This window comes from Dermacentor andersoni, chromosome 9 (assembly GCF_023375885.2).
Source record: "Dermacentor andersoni chromosome 9, qqDerAnde1_hic_scaffold, whole genome shotgun sequence".
Lineage (NCBI taxonomy): Eukaryota > Metazoa > Arthropoda > Arachnida > Ixodida > Ixodidae > Dermacentor > Dermacentor andersoni.
The window spans coordinates 28,945,603-28,958,616 of NC_092822.1; the positions used below are offsets into that span (position 1 = coordinate 28,945,603).

Below are 13,014 nucleotides of genomic sequence, written 5' to 3' on the forward strand. Positions count from 1 at the left end.
ACGTTCCAAATTTATGGATGAAAAAAGATTCTCTCTGCTCGTGTGCACAGGTGTGTTAGAAACCAGATTGCAAGAGCACAACGCTCACGCGTTCAAAGGAGTGATCTGGCAGCCGAACATGCCTGGAGAATGTTAAATTCAGAAGACTGTTCACATGCGCGCGGTGATTGTTGAACCACAGGCGGAAAGGGGTCTCTGTTTGTCCGATATATTCCTGCTTACACACCTGGCATCAAATTTTGTACACGACGTTACTGGAATCACAGTCAAGGTTTTCGTTAATTTTATATACGAAGAGCGAGTTCAATGCTTCAGCCGTGTCTGTTGTTGTCATGTGACGGCATACCTTGCAACGAGGTTTCCCACACGGTCGACAGCCCTTGGGCATGTTTGGCTTCTGTGTCCTCGCCCTGACTAACAAATCCCTTAAATTTTTGTTTCTTCTATACACAACCCGAGGCGGCTGCTTGAAGATAGTAGCGAGTGAGATGCTCTGTTTCATAATATTGAAATGGCGGGTGAGAATGGCATTGACCCGCGGAGCACCGGTGGTGTATGTGAGGACCAAGTTCGGATCTGATTGTGTATTGGTATTGCTAACCCTTTCTCCCATTATCTGTGCTCAATCTAAGCTGCGGGCACGTTCAATGGCATCGTCTACTATTTTTGGAGGATATTTTTGGCGTATGAGAGCAGATTTCAGTTCCTCCGTGTGGAACATGTGACTCCGCCTTCCTCTTGCCCTGCATAGCTGCCAAAGGCAGCTGTAAATCTGCCAAAGCGCCGAAAATCAATCACTGTCACAACTGTTCCCTTTGGTTTGATGTACCTGAGAACGACTGGGCACCCGGTCTGGTGTCTTCACTACCAGGGCCGAACTGCCATTTTTTTGTAAACCCTGATGAAGATCGGTCCACCGATCGAAACTGTCGAAATTAAATACTTGTTCTGTTTGCCTTGTAGCACCGCTCAAGTTCTTTACGTTTGAAAGGTAGCCTGAAGAATCCCTCTTTGCCTACTATATATATATATATATATATATATATATATATATATATATGCTTTAATATGTGCGTTACTTGGGTGATTTGTTCGTGGAGTATGTTCGTGTACGACGGTGCGAGCGGTCGCATGTTTCCTCGGCTCCTGCATTTTTTTTGTTTTTGTGCCTACCCGATCACTTCGAGAGCCTGATTTCCTGCCTGGACCTATGTGAGTGTTATCGGCACTTCTTGACAGTTCTTTTAGCAACTCCGACGTCCCTTACGTGAGCCACACCCCTTTTTAGGGCTCTCGGTTGACCGTCTCGCTGCTGGGCCTAGCTCCGCCTAGCATGAGTGCAGGAACGGAGCGCGATGGCGCGCGCACCTGGCGCGAGATCCACGATAACCTCTCAAGACAGCGTCAGCATCCTTCGCCACCAGCATACCCCACAGTGGCTCATAGGACTCAATCAAGAGCAGAACCGAAGCCTCCGCCGCTGCCGCGCAGCGATTATAAAATCATCCTAAGAGTTCGCGGGGGCCTCAACTGCGCTGGAATCCATGCATGCATTCTCAGACAAGTCATCCTCAAGGCTGTGGGTCTCCCCATCACCGACCGCACCAGTTCTGACCAAATTCGTGTCAACACCATCAACAATACCGTTCTAATACACCAGACATGGGACGTGCAGATCTCTACCACAACATCCAGAGTCTGCAATTCAATGGTAACCCTTACGAAGTCGCCACCCATGTGGCTGATCCCATCGATACCTGCAGAGGATGCATTCACTCCGCAGATGCAACCTAACATTGATTATTGGGGGTGCATGACGCCTGGGCAATACTGAAACCATCATTGTCATATTCCAAGGCAAAATCATCCCTTTCTACGTCAACTAGGACGGCTGTTCACTTCGATGCCGCCCCTTCAGGCAGAAGGTAGAAACCTGCACCCGATGCCGCGGGATTGGTCATCGCCAAGACGTCTGCACTAATGCCAACGACACACTCTGCCCCAAGTGTGGAATGAAAGACGCACCCATGGACCACGAATGTGACCCGATATGTGTTGTGTGCAACGGAAACCATCAAACCGGCTCCTCACTGTGCAAACAAAGGTTCAAACCTCGCCTTACACGTCCCAGGCATAAACAAGACACTTCACCCACCAACCGAACTCCCAGTCTCGACCGCACCCGCTACTCAAGCCGGCGAAGAAGTCGCAGCAGAAGCAAGGACCGCGGGCCTGGCTATGCAACCCAAGACGTCGCCTGGCCAGCTCTATCATCAAGCCCTACTCTCGCCAACTCCTCGCGCAACCCACCCCAGGTAAGCTGGGCTAAGGTAGCCTCTTCCAGATGCTCCTCAAAGCAGATTGCTAATAATGAATCCCTCCTTCAAGAAAATACAGTTCTAAAAGCCGAAATTCAAAGACTTAAACTGGAGCTCCAATCTCGTCACCCCTCTATTTCAACCTCTGAAGCCCCTCTCTCTAACATGACCCTTTCGACTCATCATCCCTCAGCTCTACCTGAAACCTCTTCACACCGCCCCATGGACACTAGCCCCTCCACTGAACGGGAACCGCTTCACCCTCCCCCCAGCAAACGCAAAACTCCGAGCACTCCGCGATCAGAAGACACCCTGGACGAGACAATCTTAAATTATAACGACAGGCTAACCGCTTTGGAGACTAAATTCCATAATATACTCACTGCAATTGAAAAAATCAATACAGCTTACACAGCCAGGAATGAAAAGCTCGATAAATTTATTGAATTCGTACAAGCACACATCCAACAAACTACAAGTTGGATAGCTGGAGTCACCGCGAATCATCCTAACATAGTTGCACCTGCTTGATCCGCCTCCCCACCAGCTCTGCTTAACAATGGCCGACAACCCGACACGCTCCGAGTTTGAAGTGTGGCAGTGGAACTGTAGGGGGTTTAGAAAAAAGAAAGCACACCTCCAGCAGTTTCTAGCCTCCTCTTCTAATCTCCCGGCTGTCATTGCGCTTCAGGAAATTCACAGACTAATCAGCTTCCCAGGTTATTATGTCTATCAGAACAATAAGGTGTCCCGGCCCGATACGGCAATTCTTATGCAAAAAAACCTCACTGCCAATCACTCCCAATTCGACAGCGTCGATATAGAGCACGATTTTCTTGAAATTATTCCTCGCAAAAATAATGCATCTGGCCTTTACATTCTCAATATCTATAGTCGTCCACAAGGCAAACATCACCGCTTTGACTCCATTTTCGCTCAAGCTATTGCCGCTGCCACCCACCACCCCCTCCTAATTCTTGGAGATTTCAACACACCCAACCATTTGTGGGGTCACTCTGTTTCTACTACTACGGGCAGAGCCCTATGAATCCACATACAAGAACACAGACTCACATTACATAACGACATCGATGCACCAACCAGGCTAGGCAATAGCGTAGCTAAGGATACCTCCCCCGATCTAACGCTTACATACAGAATCCAACACGTCACATGGCACAACTCACAAGTTAACCTCGGTAGCGACCATTACATCATTACCATCACACTACAATTCAAACACAAACCATTTGCACCCAAACGCATTAGCCTTACCAAGTGGGACAATTTTCGAGAGGCTCGCCAAAAATCAGCTCCCACGAACATTCAAGACATTTCAGAATGGGTTCAGCAACTACACTCAGATGCCCAGACGCACACTACCACTCTGCCCCCCGAAACCGCTCTCACTAGAGTTGATTCCAAGCTTCTACACATGTGGGAAGCCAAACAGTCTCTTCTCAATCGGTGGAAGAGGCAGCGGTTCAACCGAAAACTAAGACTCAGAATTGCCAAATTAGACCTCCAGATCCAGGAGTATGCCACACAACTGGCCTGCCAGCAGTGGGGCCAGGCATGCGAAAGCATGCATGACAACCTCGATAACAAGCGGACATGGCAATTCTTGAGACACTTATTAGACCCTACCACATCGCGCACACACCACAACCATAGCATAAACAAACTGCTACATGCACACAAAAACAATCTCAACGGATTCTTCGACGACCTCCACCATAGATATCTGCCTCCCGCTCAGAAGTATGACATGCCAAAATATACTGGCGAACCCAACGAGCTACTTAGCGCCGCTAACACGGAAGCAGAGGTTCGCCATGCCCTCGCCACCCTGCGCACAATGTCAGAACCAGGCCCCGACCTTATTAACAATAAAATACTCCGCAATCTAGACGACAACTCTGTCACAGCCATCGCGGCGTATTTCAATCACTGTTTTGACACTGGCACCCTCCCTAGTTCGTGGAAAGATGCCAGGGTAATTTTTATCCCAAAGCCAAACAAACCACTCAACACTTCTAATCTCAGGCCTATATCACTAACCTATTGTCTAGGTAAAACACTTGAACACGTCATCCTCAACCGACTCAGTAAATACATGGAGGACAACAATCTTTATCCATCAGAAATGGTAGGTTTTCGAAAATCTCTCTCATGCCAAGATATCGTGCTTCGAATGAAGCATGATATCATTACACCCAATAGCAGTCTAGATACGCAAGCAATTCTCAGTCTGGACCTCCACGGAGCCTTCAATAACGTTTCACATTCCGCCATCCTCCGAGAGCTTAATCTCATTGGGGTTGGCGGAAAGACATATGACTACATATGTACCTTCTTATCCAACCGTACCGCAACGATACACATAGGCACAGAGCAATCCCTTTCATACGCTTTAGGTAGCTACGGCACGCCCCAAGGCTCAGTGCTGTCCCCTTTTCTTTTTAATCTTTCTATGATGCTGATGGCGCAAGCATTGCGGTCTATTCCCGATCTGAAGTTTTCACTATACGCCGATGACATCACTCTTTGGACGACTGGCGGCTCCGATGGAGAGATTCAAGACACTCTACAGGCCGCAGCAGACGCCGTCGTGGCTCATGCAGGGTCTATGAATCTCACATGCTCCCCTCAAAAATCCGAGCTACTACTTCTGCCATCCCACCGGGGGGCCGTAAAACACAGGTCTAGTATACAGGTCATCCTAAACCACATCCCCGTTACTAGAGTGGACAGGCTCCGGGTGCTCGGTTTACACATTCAAAGCAACCGGCTCAACACATACCCTACATACACTCCACACCACTGTCGATCACACCCTGCGCCTTCTAGGGCGAGTCTCCAATAAACTTGGCGGACTAAAGGAGGCCGAACTTCGCTTGATTCAGGCCTTCGTTATCAGTAAGATTACATTCGCAACACCATATCTACATTTCCTTAAATCAGAATCAGATAAGATCGGCACTCTTTTACGCAAAATATATAAATTCGCTCTGGGGGTCCCCATAGGTACCTCCACTCAAAGGCTAATGCTTACTGGAACTTTCAACACACTTACTGAACTCACAGAAGCCCACCTCACATCCCAATATAGCAGACTTTCTAACACCGCAACAGGTCGACACATTCTACAAACTCTTTCTATCACTCCGGCACCCATCATCAAGACTAAATACACCATTCCATATCACATACACGAAAACCTCTGCATCCCCCCACTTCCTAAAAACTTGCACCCTGTGTATCACAAACAGCGCAGGAGGCAGCGAGCAAAGGCTCTCCAAAAACAATTCTCCACCTCTAAAGACGTGCTTTATGTTGATGCCGCCGAATATTGGAACAGAAATCATTACGCAATATCAGTCATTAACTCTCACAGCCATGTCGCTGCGGCCGCCTCCATTCCTGGCTCTTCCTCGGAGGAGGCAGAGGAAGCGGCCATAGCCCTGGCTCTCACAATCCCAAATTCATCAGTTATAGTTAGCAACTCCAAAGCAGCCATACATAACTTCGGAGCGGGTAGGGTCTCTAGGCCAGCCCCTTCTCTCCTCTTGGCCCATCCTTTCCATCACACTGTGGCATTAATCTGGACTCCCGCGCATGCGGGCCTTGCTGGAAACGAGGCGGCTCATGCCAGTGCCCGAGGATTTACAGTCCGGGCTCGGGCATCAGATGTGTCAGACCTCGCCACGGAGGAGGTGCCGTTTACAGCGCGGGATCGACTGATTACTAACCACGACATCTGAACACACTACCGATTAGACCGCTTAACCTTTCCTCCACTCATGGGCAAATCCCCGCGTAGGTGTGAAATTCTGTGGCCACAGCTGCAGACTCGCACCTTTCCATCCCCTTACCTCCTCCACCGCATTCATCCCGCCGTTTACCTTTCTCCCTCTTGGAAATTCTGTATCTCTCCCAAAGCAGACTTAAACCACATCATGTGGGGGTGCCCTAAGCACCCCCTTCCCCCTTTCCTCAAGCAATTAATATCTAGTGAGGAGCAGTGGGAGGCTGCCTTGCGCAGCTCCAGGCCTGATCTTCAGGAGGCCATCCTGGACTGGGCTGAGAGGATAAAGGAGGCCTACTTCAAGTAGTTCCTCCCCCCACCCTCTATTCCATTGCTCCTTTCCCTTTAAAGAGGGATAAGTAAAATTTTTCATCATCTGAGAACGACCGGGCACCCGGTCTGGTGTCTTCACTACCAAGGCCGAACTGCCATTTTTTTGTAAACCCTGATGAAGATCAGTCCACCGATCGAAACTGTCGAAATTAAATACTTGTTCTGTTTACCTTGTAGCACCACTCAAGTTCATTATATATATATATATATATATATATATATATATATATATATATACACATACATACACATTGCAACGGGGGTGTTTGCCTAGCAGATGGGTCACTAGTTTAGGTTGTAGCGTTAGGCTTAAACAGGTCGGCGCTATATCGTAACGAGGAAGCCAGCACTTCTCGTCGTCGTCTTTTGCACCAGCACACCAGCACTATGCCCACTGCCCGATGCCTTCAGTACAATCACTCCCCACCAAAAGAGTTGCCATCCTGGCGATCTAAGGACAGGAGAACACAGGGGGGGTCATGGCACTGCTTGAGCCGGAAGACGTGGACAATTTCCTGGCCCCGATGACGCTTGTCGGAAGGCGTTTCGATTGGCTCGATGAGGTAGTTGACCGCGGATGTTTGTTTCAGTACCTGATAAGGACCGTGGTACTTGGGGAGCAGCTTGGAGGAAAGGCCTGGAGGAGTAGAGGGCACCCACAACCAGACCAGCGAGCCAGGCGCAAACCACGTAGCCTTAGTGGATGAATCTTGGCGAAGCTTTTGGCACTACTGGTCCTGGGATGTGAACGAACGAGCGAGCTGGCGATATTCTTCGGTGTAAGCAGCCGCTCTAGAAACAGTCGTCCACTCCGAAGCATCTGGCCGGTAAGGTAGAATCGTGTCCATAGTGCATGAAGGTTCGTGTCCGTAAAGGAGAAAGAAAGGGGAGAACCCAGTGGTGCTTTGTGTGGCGGTATTGTAAGCGTAGGTGACGACAGGTAGAATGCGATCCCAATTCGAGTGGTCAGATGAAGCATACATGGCCATCATGTCACCAAGGGTGCGGTGAAACGTTCTGTCATCCCATTAGTTTGAGGATGATATGCCGTGGTAGTGCGGTGAATGGTGCAACACTCCTTTAGTACTACTGAAATGACATCTGAGAGGAAAACGCGACCGCGGTTGTTCAGTAGTTCTCGAGGTGCTCCATGGCGTAAAATCAGCTTTTGAAGGATAAAACTGGCGACCTCTTTTGCTGTGGCAGATGCTGGGGCTGAAGTTTCAGCGTACCTCGTGAAGTGGTCGATAGCAACAATAACCCAGCGGTTGATGCTTGTAGTGTTGGGAAGCGGACCGTACAGGTCAATGCCGACGCGGTCGAACGCACGCGCGGGGCATGTTAAAGGTTGCAACGGGCCGGTGGCATGTTGAGGTGGCGTCTTGCGTCGTTCGCATATGTGGCATGACCAGACGTACTGGCGAACGAAATGGTACATACCGCGCCAGTAGAACCGAAGCTGGAGGCGAGAGTATGTCTTTAATACACCAGGGTGGCCGCATTGTGGGTCGTGGAACGTGGCGCAGATGTCGGAGCGGAGGTGTCGGGGTATAACAAGCAGCCACTTGCGGCCGCACGAATTGTAGTTGTGGCGGAACTGCAGGTTATCCTGAATGATGAAGTGCGTTGGCGACGAAGCGTCCGAGAGATCGATGCTGGCGACTGGCTAGACAGGAAGTCAATAAGCGAAGAGATCCATGGGTCTTTGCGCTGCTCTGATGGCATGTCGGAAATGTTGAGGGCGAAGGCACCGCAGGTGGAAATAGACGAGTGGACAGGACCAGAGGGCAGGGGTGACCGGGATAGAGCGTCTGCGTCTGAATGCTTTCGGCCTGAGCGATAAACAATGTGGATGTCGTACTCTTGTAGGTGCAATGCCCAACGGGCAAGCGGACCAGTTGGATCTTTTAGTGAAGATAACCAGCAGAGGGCATGATGGTCGGTCACGATGTCAAATGGGTGCCCGTACACACAAGGACGCAACTTGCTGATAGCCCAAATGATGGCCAGACATTCCTTCTCAGTAACTGAGTAGTTCGCCTCGGCTTTGGTAAGGATGCGGTTGGCATACGCGACGACGTACTCTTCGAAGCCATCCTTGCGTTGCGCAAGAACAGCGCCGAGCTCGACACCACTAGCGTCCGTATGAATCTCAGTTGGAGCAGAGGGATCGAAGTGTCGCAGTACTGGAGGCGAGGTGAGAACGCGTCGCAGTTCTTAGAATGCGTCGTCACACGCCAGGGACCAGGCTGATAGGTCAGAACTGCCGGTGAGAAGCTGCGTCAAGGGGCCAATGATGGAGGCAAAGTTACGGACGAAGCGTCGGAAATTTGAGCACAGGCCGATGAAGCTGCGAAGCTCTTTCATGGTAGTTGGTTTAGGGAACTCGGATACGGTGCTAAGTTTTGTTGGGTCCGGGAGGATACCGTCTTTTGAAACTACATGGCCGAGAATAGTAAGCGTACGAGTGCCGAAGTGGCATTTCTTCAAATTAATTGCAGTCCTGCAGTGGAGAGGCACGCAAGTACTTGCTCGAGGCGGATGAGGTGCGACACAAAGTCGGTTGAAAAAAACCATGTCATCTAAATAACAGAGACACGTTTTGCACTTCAGCCCTCGAAGAATGGTGTCCATCTTTCACTCGAAAGTGGCAGGCACGTTGCAGAGGCCCAACGGCATGACAGTAAATTCATATAGCCCATCAGGCGTTATGAAGGCTGTCTTTTGATGATCGGCCTCTGCCATTGGCACTTGCCAGTACCCGGAGTGCATATCCAGCGAGGAAAAGAATTCCGCTCCCTGCAGACAGTCCAAGGCATCGTCGATGCGCGGCAGAGGATAGACATCTTTGCGTGTTATTCGGTTAAGGCGGTGATAGTCGACGCAGAACTGAATGGAGCCATTTTTTTTTAAAGAGGACAACCGGAGATGCCCTGGCACTGTTAGAGGGCTGGATGATGCCACGCTCCTGCATGTTGTCAACATGCTGGTCGATACGGCGTTCAGCAGCCGACACATGATACGGACACTGGCGCAATGGTGTTTGTTGACCGGTGTCGATACGGTGAACAACTGCGCACACTAGGCACGAGGATGGTTGGTCAATGTCAAATGAACGAAAACATTGGAGGAGCTTGACGATTTCTGTGTGCGGCGCAGGCGTGAGTTCTGCGTTGACGGCACGAGCGAAGATGTCTACGGTGGCATCAGCCGCGGTGGGAGTAGTGACGGAACAAATCGGAAGTCATGCCGTATCACCAAACATGGTCGCTGGGAGAACGCTATCGAAAGCTTCAGTGGTACCCGGGCACTTACCGCGGAGTGGGATGATGGGCAGGCGAACAGATTGCACACGTAAAGGGCAGCAGAACCGTCGCAAAAAGTGACGACAGCAAACGGAAGCAGAAAGTTCTGGCGGCGCGCACAAGTGGCCGATGGTGTAAACAGAACAGATGAGTTCGCAGCAGAGTTGCATGACACAGGAACCAGAGTGGCGGAGAAAGGTGCGATATCGATGTCGGAGGCTGCAACAACTTTTGGAGAAGAATGGTCGTCAGGGTCGAAGCACGGCACTGATATCGTAAGTTCGGCACGAGCGCAGTCGATAAGAGCTTGATTGACAGATCCATCCAAGAATAACGTCTAAGAATTCCATCCAAGAATAAAGTCGTGAGGAACGAGATAGGACGACAAATTCTATAACATAAATAACGCCTTGAATGACAACCCGGGCTGTGCACGACGCTGAAGGCTGAATGCGATGCGAGTTTGCCGTACGCAGAGAAAGAGAGGTAAGGGGAATGGTTACTTTGTTCAAATCGCGGCAAAGCTTCTCACTAATAATAGAAACTGCGGCTCCGGTGTCGAAAAGTCCGTGTAAGGTGACGCTATCTACGGACAGTTTAATTTCGTTCGCCGGGGCAGAATGAGGCCTTGAAATGTTCGACGTAAACGCAGTTCTTGCCTCTGGAACTGTGACTGTTAGTTTTCCTCTCGGGCCGGGCTGGGTCGGCGAACCATCGGGGAAATGGATCGGCGACGTGGGGAAGGTGACCGGCGTGCATCAAAAGGGAGGCGACTGTAAGATGAGTCTGGAAGAAGGCTAGATGGGTCCTGACGCGGAAGTCGAGCAGGCCTGTAGCTTGAGGCGCCCCCACTGTCAGGTAAATGGTGGTTGCGACGGCAGCAGAATCGTGCTACGTGGCCCGGAAAATGGCAGAAATAGCATATTGGCTGATTGTCAGATGTACGCCACGGGTTGACGACAGGGGCTCCAGCGGCCGAGTAAGGGACGACAATCGGGTGTGAAGGTGGCGGCGGCACATGGAAGGTGCCAGTGGCCCGGTAGGCATCAGGAGCCGGAGGAGCGTAAGGCCGGGCGACAACGTCAGTGTACGTTCGCGGTCAGGCTGCAGGCTGCGGAGGAGGGGCAGATGGAAGCGCCGCGGCTACTTGCGTCTGAATGACGTGGCGAAGCGAAGGAGCCAAGGTTGTCGACGGCTTGGATCAAGAGAACATCGTTGTCCAATAAAAGTGGCTGAAGCATGCTTAGGTGAGGTTTCTTTGCAGACTTATAACAATAATAGGCTACATTAACTTTTAAACAGGATGGCTCGCTTGTCCATAAGCCTTCACAATATTTGCGGTGGTAGCGCTGCAATGTAGTATAGTAACTTTTTCGTAAAGGCAGATACCCGGTTGGATGGATAGATGCAGTGGATGGATGGAGTGCCTGCAAGAACTACTGGCATAAGTGTTGGGATAAAGCTTGTGAAATAAAGCCGGGCTGGGATACGAGCCTGTATTCAATAATCTGAGGGTCAATGCCTGCCCTCTAACTTCTTGTGCGGAAGGGGTAAGTCTCTCCTGCTGAGATAAAAGTGCTGTGTAATTTCATTGTATGTGGTCGGTTGATCTCTGTTCTCCACCACTGTGGGCTGGCAGGGTAGTGTCCATGGTCGCGGAAAGCGAGACCTCGTGCCTTGGAGGGGGCCAGCTCATTGAGGTTTGTGGGGCCTTCCATGATGGATCCCATGTCAGCGAGAAACCACATGAGAGTGTGGATGGCGATGCTTTTGCCGTTGAGGATGCGACAGGCTTCTTTACACACAGCGCCAACACTGAAGGCACGGATGGCGGCCTTGGAGTCGCTGAATATATTAGAATGTTTGTCGTCCAGGAGGGCCAAGGCAATGGCCACTTGCTCGGCCGCATGCTATGTGCTTTGTACCGAAGCAGCGTTAAATGGTCGAACCCCTGTGGTTGATCGACACTACCGTGAAATTGTTGCTGTTGCCATACTGGGCCGCGTCAACGAAGCATCTGCCGCCAGGGAGTTTTGTTGCGCGGCATAGGAGAGCCACCGCCCTGGCCTTCCTTCTTTCTACGTTGCGCTGGGGATGCATATTGCGCGGGGCGGGGGCTATGAAGATGTTGTCTTTGTGCTCTTTCGGAAGGCCCTGGTAGGCGTCTTCGACCGCGCCCGGGCGGAGGCCCATCTCTGTTAGGAGTCGTCTGCCCGCCCTGGTGCCGGAGAGTCTTGAAAATCTGTGCGCTTTCTTGTGCTTCTGCACTTTCTTCCAAGGTATTATAAATACCCAACTGCAGGAGTCGGTCGGTGCGTGTGTAGTTGGGTAGTCCTAGTGCGCTCTTGATCCCCCTCCTTATCATGGCATTTAGCTTGTTTCGCTCAGCCCTCTTCTAGACGTGCATGGCCGCTATGTACGTAAAATGACATAACAAAAAAGCATCTCATATATATATATATATATATATATATATATATATATATATATATATATATATATATATATATATATATATGCTCGCATTGAAGTTGAGATAGTAGAAAACCAACTTGAAGAAATATTGACAACTGATGGTATATTTTGATGTTAATGTTGTTTTTCTATGCACTTATGTAGATTGTACTAATGAATTGTAGTGAAAAAGGACCTTGAAACAAACAACTGATCGTTCTAACGCTGTCCTATGTCACTTTACTGGACATCAATTTTCTTGCGAGAAATTAGCTGGTGCATATAGTCCCTGTAAAACGTTACTTTCCTGCTGCAAACCTACCCTTTTGCAGCTGCAAACTGCTCTGATTGTAATTTACCTGCAATATAAACGCACATGCCCTCCTTCCCTTTCGTTTGCTTACACGCACGCACACGAACAAACAAACAAGTACACAGACACATAGACATACACAGACATGCGCATACACAACGCATGCATGATCGGGAAAGCTGAACTGGTTTATGTGCTCATGCAGGAGAGGACGACTCTGCGCTTCTTAACCCGGGCATCGAAAGTCGCATCAAGCCGACGCCTTCCTTTGACGAGGTAGATGAAGATGACGATGTGCTGCCTCTGGCTTCTCCAATCCGCAAGGATTTCCGGGAAACGTGGCTTTTCGATGAACAAATCATTGGGTAGGTCCACGGTCGGCATCAGTTTTGTTAATTTATCGCTCATTTTGTTAATCGTGACAATCTTGCAGGGTCGTGGTCATGCCTTGTCTTTTATGGTCATGCCTTGGCGACGTGAGCA

General features: G+C 50.0%; 1 protein-coding gene across 2 annotated transcripts in view; it reads left to right on the top strand.

Annotated features, from left to right (window-relative positions):
• Positions 1–13,014, top strand: part of LOC126527514 (complement C3-like) — a 154,048-nt gene that overhangs the window by 82,284 nt on the left and 58,750 nt on the right. For both annotated transcript variants that reach the window (XM_055068701.2, XM_055068702.2), the window contains one exon: positions 12,737–12,896. In XM_055068701.2, the coding sequence (XP_054924676.1) occupies positions 12,737–12,896 (160 nt within the window). The remainder of the gene's footprint in view (positions 1–12,736; positions 12,897–13,014) is intronic.